The 13,955-nt window shown below is 39.7% G+C and overlaps 1 protein-coding gene across 1 annotated transcript in view; it reads right to left on the bottom strand.

The window, feature by feature from the left end:
* Positions 1 to 13,955, bottom strand: part of LOC127423773 (homeobox protein cut-like 2) — a 212,818-nt gene that overhangs the window by 110,775 nt on the left and 88,088 nt on the right. Inside the window, exon 2 of the mRNA XM_051668331.1 lies at positions 2,295 to 2,405. Coding sequence (XP_051524291.1) covers positions 2,295 to 2,405 — 111 coding nt within the window. The remainder of the gene's footprint in view (positions 1 to 2,294; positions 2,406 to 13,955) is intronic.

The following is a 13,955-nucleotide window of genomic DNA, read 5'->3' as shown; positions in this document are numbered from 1 at the left end:
AAGATTTTTAGAAGAATATTTCAGCTCTGTAGGTCCATACAATGCAAGTGAATGGTGACCAGAAATCAGAAGGTCCAAAAAGCACATAAAGGCAGCATAAAAGAAATCCAAAAGACTCCAGTGGTTAAATCCATGTCTTCTGAAGCTATACGATAGGTATGGGTGAGAAACAGATCAACATTTAAGCCCTTTTTTACTATCAATCTCCACCTTTGACCAGCCCCAACCAGTAGGTGGCTGAATGTGGAAGTGAAAGTGAAAGTGTAGATTTTCAGTAACAAAAGGATTTAAAGAATAATCTGTTTCTCACCTAAACCTATTATATCACTTCTTAAGACATGGATTAAACCACTGGATTACTTTTATACTGCCATTATGTCCCTTTTGAGCCTTCAAAGTTCTGGTCACCATTCATTATATAATTCAGTTGCATAATATGGACCTACAGAGCTAAACTATTCATCTCAAAATCTTCGTTTGTGTTTTGCAGATAAAAAAAAAAAGTCATACACCTCTGGGATGGAATGAGGGATGAGAGAATTTTAATTTTTGGGTGAACTATCCCTTTAATAGAAGTGCTCTCACAAAAATGTAAGCATATTTCTGCTTTGTCCATAAAGCTTACCTTGTTTTGAACCCTCAACATTATGTTAAAGACAATCATAACTTCTCCATTTACATAAAGTACTGATACACCTGTCAATCCATTACTGATGTTTCCAAATTCATTCACTGCTTTATTTGTCTTCAATTATGCGACAATGCTTACTGCAAAGTACAACTTAAATGAACTCCCACCCATTTCAGACGTTGTTTGCTAATTGTGTAAATTCTCACAGACTCTGATGACATTTGTGTCAAGTGCTGTGCAAACGAGGAGCTCGGCGTTTGAGTCAAGAGATCTGATGCTGGCTCGTGTTGAATCTTCAAACACAGCCTGAGAAAAAGGACGGCCGCTAACGAGAAAAAATGCAAAATGTCAAAGTGTGTATAATGAGGGACACGTGACAGGCATCTCTCACGACATCACCTTTACCTGAAGAGGAATCAGAAGCATTGCTCGGATTAGAGTGATGGGAATTAAAACGCAGAGGGGCTTGAACTTAAAGACTTTTAAAAGAGGATTTTCTTCTCTGAGAACGGCTAGCTCATTTTCTTAGATGTTTTGTTCAGGTTTCGTGAGTGAGGTTTGGAAGCTCAAATGCTGATGTTGTTTCATTCTGCTGGATACAGGGATGTATGTGACAAGTAAAGTCAATAAATGGCAGATACTCTGTGTTAAACTATTAGTGCTGATACTGGAGGGGCGAATCGTTTTTATGTCTCCAATGAAATAGATGCACCGAGTGGCAGACTGACAGAAAGATCACTAGATTTAGAAAGGCAGTTTCTCTTTTGTACAGTTGAAAAGTTTGTAGCAGGATTCTTTGTGGACAAATTTTTTGTTTAATAACAGAAATGTATTCAGAAGAATATTTACAGCCTGATCATGAAAATTGTATTTTTTTAATGACGAATGTAGTCGGTTATGTAAAATGTTTCACCTTACAAGTCATGCACTTTAGTAGAAGTGTTTAGATGCCATAAGATAGCATTGTGTGAGGAACAGGGAGAAACGTAAGTGTTTATGAACTGATAATCTACCATTTTACCCGTGATTTTTGTGAAAGTGAATAAAAGTCATTATTGATGTAGCGCCTCTATTGTTCATTACACCAGGAAACTGCCACGATACTTACAATGAGCCACGTAAATATAATTTTGCAAAACTGTATTGTAACATGATTCTATGAGACAAGGTTAAATATTTATCAAGTTGTCCATCATATTTAATGAGGAGTGGAGGAGGTGATAGAGAGGGGCAAAGAGTGTAGGGCGGAGACAAAAGAGGGGACGAGACAATGGGGAGGAGCTGAGAAAGGAAGTGGGCGGAGACAAATGAGAGGGCCAGTGGAGGGGCAAATGCTAGTGAAAGGGGCGGGGTTTATAAGTGGGTGGGACTGAAAGGGAAGGGGTGGAGACAAGGGAGGGGTTAGGTGAGGGGCGGGATAGTGGGAGGAGTATAAATAAGAATGGGAGGAGCAGAAACAAGGGGCGGAAGTGTTAAAATGAGGCCAGAGACAAAACAAATGGTAGAAACAAAACTCTGTTTCCCGCTCAGGTAAGGTCAAGAATGGCAAAGAATACCTTGACAGAGTTTACTAGCTTGAAACTAGTAAGATGAATAAATAAACAAACGAACTGAGAATTGGTGGGACCAATTTGTAGCGGTCCCCTCTCTTACCCCTACTTACCTCTGGGACATTTTTCTTGAATTCACGGCTCAGCTCCACCAGGTGCTTATGGCAGTCCTCACTCACTTCCTGTCGGCCTGCAAGTTGTGCCGCCACTGAATTTAGCTCCCTCTACAGAGGACGAGACAGAGAGACAAAGAGAAAGAGAGCTTTAGAGAGGCCTGCCAACACTCACATCCACAGCTTAGTACATATATAAATAAATATGCACTGCTGAATATTAACTGTGTAATCCGTCATGATGTGATAGAAGGCGACTGCTTACTGTAAGCTCAGCCCCATTAATAATTAAACCAAAATAAATCCAATGCCTACAGTAGCAGAAGGCCTTTTAGATAATCAGAATCCAAAATAAACAATACCTCTGCAACAGTCATGGGAGAACAGGAGGAGAGGGAGAGGGGAGAGAGAGAGAGAGAGAGAGAGAGAGAGAGAGAGAGAGAGAGAGAGAGTAAATGGTGCATGCAGAGATAAACAAACACAGGAACTCTTAATATTCACCAATATTCAGTTGCTTACAGAAAACTGCAATATTGACAGACAAACATTAAGGAGAAATTGGCAGGAAGAAAAAAGTAGCAAAAAAGTACAGCGATAATACCATATATATATATATATATTGTCAACAAACATGGTTTTACCATGGTGTATGTCCAGAAAAACATGTTATTGCAGTGGTACCATGCCCCAAATTAAAATTGGTATAACCATGGTATAGGCTATTTACAAAACTCATTGTATTGGCATGGTACATGTCCAATTCTCTCACTATTACAAATTAAAAAAAGGAGGGGGAGGAGCGTTTCAATTTTAGCCATAATAGTAAAGGGACGTTGTGACGAGGAAGAGGGCGTGGCCGGGCCATGATGGAGCACGGCTGGCGCTGAAGCAGCTGGTCAGCGGGAGAGCGACATAAAGGGAAGCCGGAGATGCCGGTTCGAGAGAGAGAGAGATGCACATGGCCGCGTTGCATGTGTGTCTGTTTATGTTTGCTTAAGTTCATTGTTTAAGTTCATTTATGCACTAAAAGTTGATGTTGATTGTTCAGCCAGTTCCCACCACCTCCTTGCTCAACCTTTACTCTGTTACAGTGGTCCCGAAACCCAGGAGGGAGGAGGGATGCACTGTCATGGAGTCCTCACCGCTGCCATCCGCCAGGGGAGCAGCCGAGGCCGTCGGTCTGGGTATGGAGGGTTCGCTGCCGGCTGCCGAGAGCCGGAGGAACCGCGGCTGTCTGCTGAGAAGGGGAGGAGCAGTTCCGTCCGCCGGGAGAGGGGTGAGCTGGCGTCAGCCAGAGGGCGGAGGAGCAGTTGAGGACCGGGCGACAGTGCATCACTCCTCCCTCCTGGATTTCTGAACCACTGTAACAGGAAAGGACGTGATAAAACACAACACAAAACAAACGAACAGACACACATGCAACGTGGCCGCGTGCGGCTATCTCTCTCTCTCGAACCGGCGTCTCCGGCTGCCCCTTATCTCGCTCTCCCGCTGATTCAGCGCCGGCCATGCTCCATCATGGCCACACCCTCCTCCTCGTCACAGACGTGTAGAGTTTCTTGATCTGTGACTGTTGGATTTAACCTCAATTAGCTTTAAATCTGACTGACACATGGATGACAATGTCTAAATGGAGCAATGATTGTGTCCTGTTTAACAGACCCAGAACAATCAGTCAACCCCTGGTGTTATCAACCCAAATAACATGTTAAACAACTTTTATGCAATTAGATGACTTCTGAAGTTTGTAAAAAGGGCCATATATCTACAAGAGCAGGTGTGATAAACTGACTGACCCTAATTCTAAATAAAAAAGTAGGACTGTTTTTGAAATTAAGGGTGTCATCTATTTTTTCATCATGCTATTGCTCCTATTTGTATCCATTTTTAATCATTCTGTACTTTAGTCACTGGAATTTTTAAGTATGTTGTACATGTGCAACATTTTTCAGTGGCTTTAGTGCAATTACAAAAGCTTAATGTGTATAATAACATGATTTGTACACTTTTTGAAATAAACATGAGTGGAGCTTGTCTATACAAATAAAAGATTTCTAAGCCATGAACCTAATCAACCAGCACTGAGGTGAATCACAACATTACAAACTTTGATTTGAAACAGAAAAGCATTTAAAATTTGGACAAACAGACAAAAGTACAAGACTGCGTACTTAACATCCTTAATGAGGGAATGAACTACAATCTAGAGATGTTCACGAGTCATCTGAAGTCATGTCTGAAGTCTTTAACACTGGAGTCTGAGTCAAGTCTCGAGTCTTTCGTCATGAGCCCGATTCAAGCCTCAAGTCACTAAACATTACTTCATAAATATATATATATATATATATATATATATATATATATATATATATATATATATATATATATATATACACAGTTGTGCTCAAAAGTTTGCATACCCTGTCAGAAATTGTGAAATTTTGGCACTGATTTTGAAAATATGACTGATCATGCAAAAATCTTTTATGTCTTCTATTTAAGGATATTGATCATATGACGCCATTATTATCACATAGTTGTTTGGCTCCTTTTTAAATCATAACGATAACAGAAATCACCCAAATGGCCCTGATCAAAAGTTTACATTCCCTTGAATGTTTGGCCTTGTTACAGACACACAAGGTGACACACACAGGTTTAAATGGCAATTGAAGGTTAATTTCCCACACCTGTGGCTTTTTAAATTGCAATTAGTTTCTGTGTATAAATGGTCAATGAGTTTGTTAGCTCTCACGTGGATGCACTGAGCAGGCTAGATACTGAGCCATGGGGAGCAGAAAAGAACTGTCAAAAGACCCGCGTAACAAGGTAATTGAACTTTATAAAGATGGAAAAGGATATAAAAAGATATCCAAAGCCTTGAAAATGCCAGTCAGTACTGTTCAATCACTTATTAAGAAGTGGAAAATTCGGGGATCTCTTGATACCAAGCCAAGGTCAGGTAGACCAAGAAAGATTTCAGCCACAACTGCCAGAAGAATTGTTCAGGATACAAAGAAAAACCCACAGGTAACCTCCTTGACACGCCTCACAGCTTCTGACACACTGTAATTTGGAGTGACGAGACCAAAATAGAGCTTTATGGTCACAACCATAAGTGCTATGTTTGGAGAGGGATCAACAAGTATTTTGCTCCTTGAAACATCCACACCGTCTGTGGGTTTTTCTTTGTATCCTGAACAATTCTTCTGGCCATTTGAGAGAAAATGAAGAGCAGTAGAACCGATCGCCATGGGGCCTCACCGAAGGGTGGGCCTAGTGTGACCGCACTGGTTGCACCACCCTAAGGACGGCCCTGACGGGAGCTGTCTAATACAAAGGTGCTGAAATACAGACGAAACTTTTTTGCATGTCCAGTAGTATGTCTCATCAACACGAAAATAATGCAAAAATGCTGGCAAACATAGAAAGTGCATGTCATCTTGTCTAAACATGTATTAAAGTTATTGAACATTTATTTAATAAGGGAAACAATTATGACCTTGTGAAGAAAAGGTTTCAGAAGTATTGATGCTCAGCTTCTTTGGGATTTATAAAACTGGCCCGAGATAAATGCATTTAGTGTGACACAGTCTGAAGAATGCAGAATGAAGACTTTAAGACATTACAGACATTACAGCTTCATTTTTTGTTACAGCACAATTTTCTGTAAAGCTGCTTTGAAACGATGTGTGTTGTGAAAAGAGCTTTACAAATAAAAATGACTTGACTCTGCAGTAACCACAGATGCACACAGATGCAATGACGGGCCTCAGCATCGTATTGAAGTACATATCTTCATATTAAGACACTTCATTCATTCATTCATTGATCTTCTGGTTTCAGGTCTAAGCACTGTGTATCGTAAAATAATGTACCTTCAATGTAAGATGATCTTTAAAGCATAACTTGCTACGTTATTGGGAAACAACCTTAGGAATAAAGCTATTAAAATTTCTTTACAGTTAAAAGTGAGGATAAAGTATAAATACATCAGTTAAATTAACTATGCTATGATGACTACAAACGCTGTTCCTGTAGGTCGTTTTTATCTCGTTATTAGTCGGGAAAAATATTAAAATATAAGAATAAAATATAAATTTTTTCCTAGAAAATATTGTTATTCATTACATATTTTGTTTTTACCAGAAAGGATCAAATTTTCCTAGAAAATAAGGTGTTTTTACCATGTAATATGTAGTAATGACATAAGTGAGTGAAAGTATGTAGCAGCACTGTGCCATCTACTGTTTTAAAAGAGGACGTTGCTCAGCACATTTGTGAGAAAATCAGGACTGTGGTTGAGAAAATTGCCAAAAGTCACATGACTCACAAGTGGTATGTATTTGTTCACATTGGATTTTGTACTTGATTGACAGTCCTGTAGAATTTGTAGAATAGATTGTATTTATTTGTGAAATATGATGTAGGCTCGTATGAAACACATTTTTTATATTTGTAAAACACATGTTTATTAAGCCAGTGGTACAGGACAACCACTCTTCATTTTCTCTCAAATGGCCCTTTGTATTTGCAAATCACTTTCTGTTTGTTTGAGAGTCCAGTTTTCCTTTGCAAAGCGGATTATGTTTGTTTGCAAAACGTTCTATTTGTTTGCTTACTTTTGGCAGATATATGGCTCCATAGACACTCACTCAACCTTCATAGTTTCCTGAGCATTTCATGGCTGCACATGCTTTCATTGGATCTGTTGCTATGATAATTAAAATGTCTAAAATACAAACCACTACAATTTTAAATTGTGAGTCTGTACATTTTGAAATATTTATGTATGGTTACAATTCTATGGTGTTATTATTTGCCTAGGTAGGCTTTAAAACTTGACACTACTATTCACTTTTTTTTTTACAACAGATGCAATGAAGTCAATGAATTACGGTGAAAATGTAAAAATAAACAAATAATGTACTTTTGCTATCATTTTAACACCTACCCCCCTCCCCCATACCCAAAAAAAGGGGTGGGGGTGGTAAGGGGGTCTGACTTGGACATGAAATTCCCAGGCTGAATATGAATCCCACTCCGGCCCTAACTTATGATGTCATTAGAAGCAAATACTATTGATTAAGAACCTCATAAATAATCAATTCCCCTATGGAAAATTAAATGGGATTTTTTTACAGACTGTTGCACTCTGTAGTGATGCTTAACTTAGAAAACAACACTAATTGCCTTTGCAAGCGCCACTAAAAAACGTCACTGTCAAGACAGCACTTGTAGAAAATTGTGCTCAAGTTGTAGCAGCATTAAAGGCCCAAAGATACTCTACGCAAGTATGTGAACGCAGACAAACCTTGCTACGCAAGCTCGATTTTACACGACGTAGGTTGTGAAACATGATGCAAGTACGCGCTGCATTCTCAGCATTGCCATGAGGGGCACTAGAGCGGATTTTCTTCTTTCAATCAACAACTGTCATGGCGGACACGGGCAGCAATTTGAGTTGAATCTTTTCAAAAATATATATATGAATTTGTCCCCAGTCCATTCAAATGATCTTGTTTTTTCTCTGTGTCTCTCCCCACTCCTCAACTATCGACTCATCTAACACATCTGAGCTGCATCCGAAAACCTAGGCAGCTGATTTCTTAATGGCTTAACAGACAGCTGTTTTGAATGAATGGAACTCTTAAGTACTGATCTCCGAACAGTTTGAAAAGCACCTTATTTTCATCCTGCCTCCATATACAGCCTCAGAAGGTAGCATTTTCCTGGTTTTGGATGCAGCACCGGTTTCGTGGTCACGCCTAAAAAAATCTGTTGCCCTCTTGTTGTCTAAGGTTTGTAACCGCCAGGCCAACGCAAAAGAGCGCATGTAATATATGCCATGCGTTGGCCAAGTGCTCGCGTCTGCGTTTGCGTACTTGCGAGAAGTATGTTTCGGCCTTAACATTCATGGGTATATTAAGAAACACTAGCTTTATTTTTATTAATAGTTTTGACATTCAACACATCGCAAACAGCATCTTTGCTCCCTGTATCTTCTACAGAGGCAAGCTAACAGCAGGAGATCAAAATAAACCTGCCTTCTCTCACCTTTCTAGAATCCCAGCACACTTTTCATTGTTTTATTGTTGTTGTTTTCGGATTTGTTCATTTGTGCTCAGAGAGGCATGAGACACTCCTGATGCAACAGCAGCATTTGCCAAAACCCCCTTTATTCGCCGCTTCTCGGTTACCCATTATGCACAGAGGCTCTGAGCCACCCGTTTGTGCAAGCGTGCTCAGCGGGTGATGATCCATGTTAGTCAACATCTTTTCAACCAGGACAATTACACTACACATAAGAAGAAGCATGAACTGCAGTCTGACACAAGCAATTTGAACTAGCTTTGGAAAACCATCATGGTAAACATCACTTATGGATTGCAAAATGTTCCTTGTTTTTTTATCTGTTATTAAATGAAGGAAAGGGTTTTTAATTTGTAGTCAATGTTTATAAATGTGTCTAATGTCCTTTGTCATGTTTCAAGTCAATTGTTTCTGAATTCTGCGGAAATTCTTAATGCCTGCTCCTAAATAAAAATGTTAGCGTAGAGACCTGATACAAGTTTGGGACGACGTGAGGGCGAATAACCTATGCCAGAATTTTCATTTTTGGGTGAACTATCCCTTTAAATCAGACCCAAGTTCCAGAAAAGCCATAAAGAAACGCCTCTATTGAACAGTATTGAAAAGAAGCCACACTTGTGAGTAAAAAGAAGACATCTCGAGTCAAATGTTCTACGTTTTATGGGTTTGGAAAAGGCAATCAGGGCCTGCATTTTGAGGATGTGGTGGGCAGCCAGGTCAATATTTAGCCACTGTCATTAAAGCCTGATCTCACAGTGAAATCGGAAAGAGTAGACCGACTTTTCTTTCGTCAAAATCGGTATACGTTGACCGAAATTTCGAAACACTGCCCCCAGTGGACAAAGCGGTAAGTGTTGTATGGCATAAGGGCACGTGTGAGCTCCATTTATGTCCAGGAGAGGTCGCCAAAAGCTAGTAGTGATGCAAGTTGTTTTCAGCTTTACAGGACGTTATACAATGAAGAGAAAAGCATATATTTATAGATTCTATCCCCCAACCCAAACCCAAACCTTACCTTAACCATTAGTGGAGCAAAAAAAGTAATGTTAGAGGGAAAAGTGAAATCTTGAACCCCAGTCTCACACGCAGCTGATGCAACACGCTGCCAATCGCGCCAGGTGGAAAGGTAAATACATTGAAACCACTGAAAACATGTCTGATAAGAATGCTGCATGTCAGCGTGTCGAAATATAGTCGCCGATCCTAGGGTACCGAAACTATCGGAAACATCATGCCGACATCATTATGCCCATGCCAGTCAAACATCAGTCTGTAATTGAGGAGTCTCCCTCTGGAGAACACTGGCGAATCACGAGGGGTGGGACCAACTGCTTGGGGTGGAGCTGTGGTAAACTAACCCTGCTGAGGGCAGCATCTGTCGACCAGGTTGACATGGCGAAGAAAATTGATTGGCTGAGGCGTTAATGTGCATGTGTGGCGGACTAATTCCGTTGAGCCGCCCCTTTGGATATGCAAATGAGACTACAATTGAACATAACAGGTCTATGTGGGAATGAGATATATAAAAAACACCAAAAAGAAAACAGATAACTAGTCATTAACTCAAACATGACATTGTATACTGTAAATATACTGTTGGAATACAAAGAAATAACCTTCAGATTCACTATAGAGCTCGAAAAAAATCTTTACCATCGATTACCGCAGAATCTACAGTATGGCACCCCTCGCTGATTACAGCGGAGAAAGAGGAAGGTGACATGTGGGAAAAGCAGACAGTTTCTCATCCAGTGAAGCGGAGTGTTTGGACCAGCAGAAATGAAAAAAAAAAAAAAAAAAAAAAAAAGGTGTGTGTGGGGGGATGGGGGGATGGGGGGGGGGTAATGCATATGGAGGTGTTATTTTTCTTTTTGTACCCCATCTAATTGCAATCATAGGCAGATGTCTGCGTGTGACAGCATCAGCAAAATTGCTGCTGAGAGCACAGAATCTTTGTCTAAAAATAATCAGACGTTCTGGGCTTGGCTGTTTGTTATAATGGTAATCGATGCTGCAGGCTTTGAATTCCATCAATTTATAGATCCACTCTGTTCTGCCTGGTGATTGCGCTGCCTCTAAACCCCTGCTGCGCACACACACATGCGCGCACACACACAAACACAAGGTTCACACAGAGAAGGGTCATTACCTATATATGTAGATATGCAACCTTGCATGCACGCTATACAAAAGCTGATATCTACAGAGCACTTACACAGATATAAACATCAGTGTTGAAAGAGAATGTCCCAGTCACAATGCAACAGCACAAAAAGTTTACACAGGTGAGATCATCACCTCCTATGTATGCATATGCATACTGTATATGCAACCTGAAAAGGTCACAACAGGAGCATTAGGCCTACCTATGCATGCAGATATGCAACCCTGCATGTACATTATACAAAATAATGACATCTACACATAAAAACACAACTAGAAACATAATAACTGTAGTAACAGAATGGTCCAGCCATGCACCTTGCAATCACGCATCCAACACGCACACACACAATGGTCGTAGTGAGGCACAGCAGAAGGGCTAGTCTATGATTTAGATAAGTGCAGTTTCTTTTTATACATTTCCTTATCTCTGCTGTTTGTGTGTAAGGCAGAAGATTTGTCCTTAGCTGTTTCAGATTAGTGCCGCTTCTCAGACGCCACATTTGAGAGGAGAGATCGATCAATGAATCAAATCAACACAATCAATGCAGCCCATCGCTGGAGTCTAGTCTGGCTCTCGCATTAATACTGGCACCAAACCCACCCCCTCAAACCCCCCGACACCGACAAAAACAACAGCACGCTCTTTTTTTTTTTCTTTTGGGAGAGATCCAGGAGAGAGCCGTTTCTGGCCAGTGTCCATGGCAGAGATTGAAGATGACCCATTATCTGCTCTGACTTGGAGAGAAGAGAGGAAAGTGGCCCGCTGGACGTGCACGGAGCTGCCGTGCACGTGAGGTTGCTTGGATTGGGGCGGGTTGTTTGTTTACCCCTAGGAAAGAAAAATCAGGAAGGAGATCTCTTTAATATCTCAAATGTTCCATCTAGACAGCGACGAGCAGACCCAAATGGAATTCTGCACAGAATTTGGGGAGAAAACCGCAGAATTCTGGATTTAAACATGGTAATGTGTTAAACACAGCCGAGATCTCTAATTAGTATCTAACATAATTTTCACCTCCATATTTGAACTCACCAAATTTCTCTTCCACATTAATGTTATGGCTCTATACTCCTCCTGTATTTCAACATTTGTCTAAGTGTAATGTTTTCTTTTCCACTTAGGACTTTTAGGAGAAACATCTGCAACAAAGCTGATCCTTAAAAACATAACTGAGAACTCCAAGTCTAATGAGCTATGACAGAGCAATGTCTGAGAAATCATTTATTATTACTGGTGCTATTAGAAAGTGCACAGCACAAATCTGTCAATTTAACTATGGTGATGATGACACGCTATGTTATTCAAAAATATAGAACAGTGCAAAATATGAATAACGTACACCACAGAATTAAAAGACTATGTTACGGTGTGTGAGTTTAGCGGTCACCATCTCTGAATCTAAAATTTTAACACCCTTCTAAACCTGTCTGCTGAGTCTACGAAATGATCCCGAATAATTAATCCCCAGCCAGTCAGTTTGCCGGTCTCTCCGCAGACAACACGGCAGCTCTTAAACTGAGGGTCGGAGACACGTGAGCGTTACAATAATCAGGAAAGTGTGACTCACGTCGTCAGGAATTAACTGTCACGCTGCACTTCATTTAAGAGTTTTAGCACCTTGCGCACTGCAACCCGTCAACACCTTGTCTGAAGTGCATGCATTCTGTTCTGAAAGGCTTCATCGGGAAAGTTAGTTGAAGCTGACAAAACGCAGTTGTGCGTAAACACACGTTGACGTCACTTTTGCTCTCAGTAATGTAGGAAGTGCTGCTGTTTTGGACTAAACCTCCTTGGACCTCAATGAGAAGGTTTTAAACCTGGAGCTGGAGATGAACATTTTGGACTTGGTTATAGAGTCATTGCTGAGTCTTTAACTATTGTACCTTTACACTGCATGCCGAAGAGCACAATTACAATTTTCGGCTCAAATTGAGATCCTTCACACGACTTTTACGTCAGGCCAACAACATTTTATGATATCATTTGATGTCCTATTTTGTTATGAAATGAAATTAGAAGAACTAGAGAGTACACATTATATACTCACCCTCATGTTGTTCCAATTCCATATGACTTACTTTCTTTCATTAGAAAGAAAGATTCGTTAGGCAAAATGTCACCACTCACTTTCACTGCATCTTTATATATATATATAGTGAAAGTGAGTGGTGACTGAGTCTAACATTTGCCTAACACCTCCTTTTGTGTTTCAGATAGTAGTATGGATTTGGAACTATATGTGAATGAGTAAATGATGACAGTTTTAATTTTTGGGTGAACATAACCCTTTAAAATGAATGAGTGAAGGCATAAAATATAAAAAAATATTTTATTTTTTTAAAATGGTGACCAGTTACAGCACCCAAAATATACACTTTCCCTTAACATGAGAGTGATTTTAAAAAAAGACCATCTTCATTCATGTTCAAACGATCCTTTTAAGATTTAAAGGAATAGTTCACCCAAAAATGAAAATTCTCTCATTATTCTCATTATACCCTTATGCCATCCCAGATGTGTATGACTGTCTTTCTTCAGCAGAACACAAATTAAGACTTTTAGAAAAATGTTGAAGCTCTGTAGGTCCTTATAATGTAAGTAAACAGGTGCCAACAGGCTGTTGGCTGTTTGATGGTCCAAAAATCACATTTAGGCAGCATCAAATTAATCCACACGACTCCAGTTGATCAATGAATGTCTTCTGAAGCAAATTGATAGGCTGGTGCAAGAAACAAATCGATAATGAAAATGTTTTTTACTTTAAATCACTGCTTCAGGCTAGCGCTGTATTTCTGTTTGAAATGAACTAAAATGAACTCTGTTGTGCACAAAGCATACGCTTCAGACTTCTCACGTGAATGTGCCTTAACGCTTACATCACTGATGCTGGCAGGAAGCAATTATTTAAAAGTTAATAAAGTTTTAATTATCGATTTGTTTCTTAAAGCATCCTATCAATTTGCTTCAGAAGACATTCATTGATCAACTGAAGTCGTGTGGATTAATTTTATGCTGCCTAAATGTGACTTTTGGACCATCAAACAGCTAACAGTCTGTTGGCACCCATTTACTTACATTATAAGGACCTACAGAGCTTCAATATTTTTCTAAAAGTCTTAATTTGTGTTCTGCTGAAGAAAGACAGTCATACACATCTGGGATGGCATAAGGGTATAATGAGAATAATGAGAGAATTTTCATTTTTGGGTGAACTATTCCTTTAAGATGCACATAAATATATATTTTAAACCAATATACTGTATATTTTTGCACCTTTCTGTATAATACAATCATTGGTTTTACTAGTTTCAATGTTTAGTTTTGCCATTTTGCTGTATTCTTAAAGGAATATTCCAGGTACAAATTATGCTCAATGGACAGCATTTGTGGCATAATGTTGA

This window comes from Myxocyprinus asiaticus, chromosome 33 (genome assembly GCF_019703515.2).
Source record: "Myxocyprinus asiaticus isolate MX2 ecotype Aquarium Trade chromosome 33, UBuf_Myxa_2, whole genome shotgun sequence".
In the NCBI taxonomy this organism is placed as follows: domain Eukaryota; kingdom Metazoa; phylum Chordata; class Actinopteri; order Cypriniformes; family Catostomidae; genus Myxocyprinus; species Myxocyprinus asiaticus.
The sequence above is the reverse complement of the archived record's forward strand: the minus strand, read 5'-3'. Positions and strand labels throughout refer to the sequence as shown.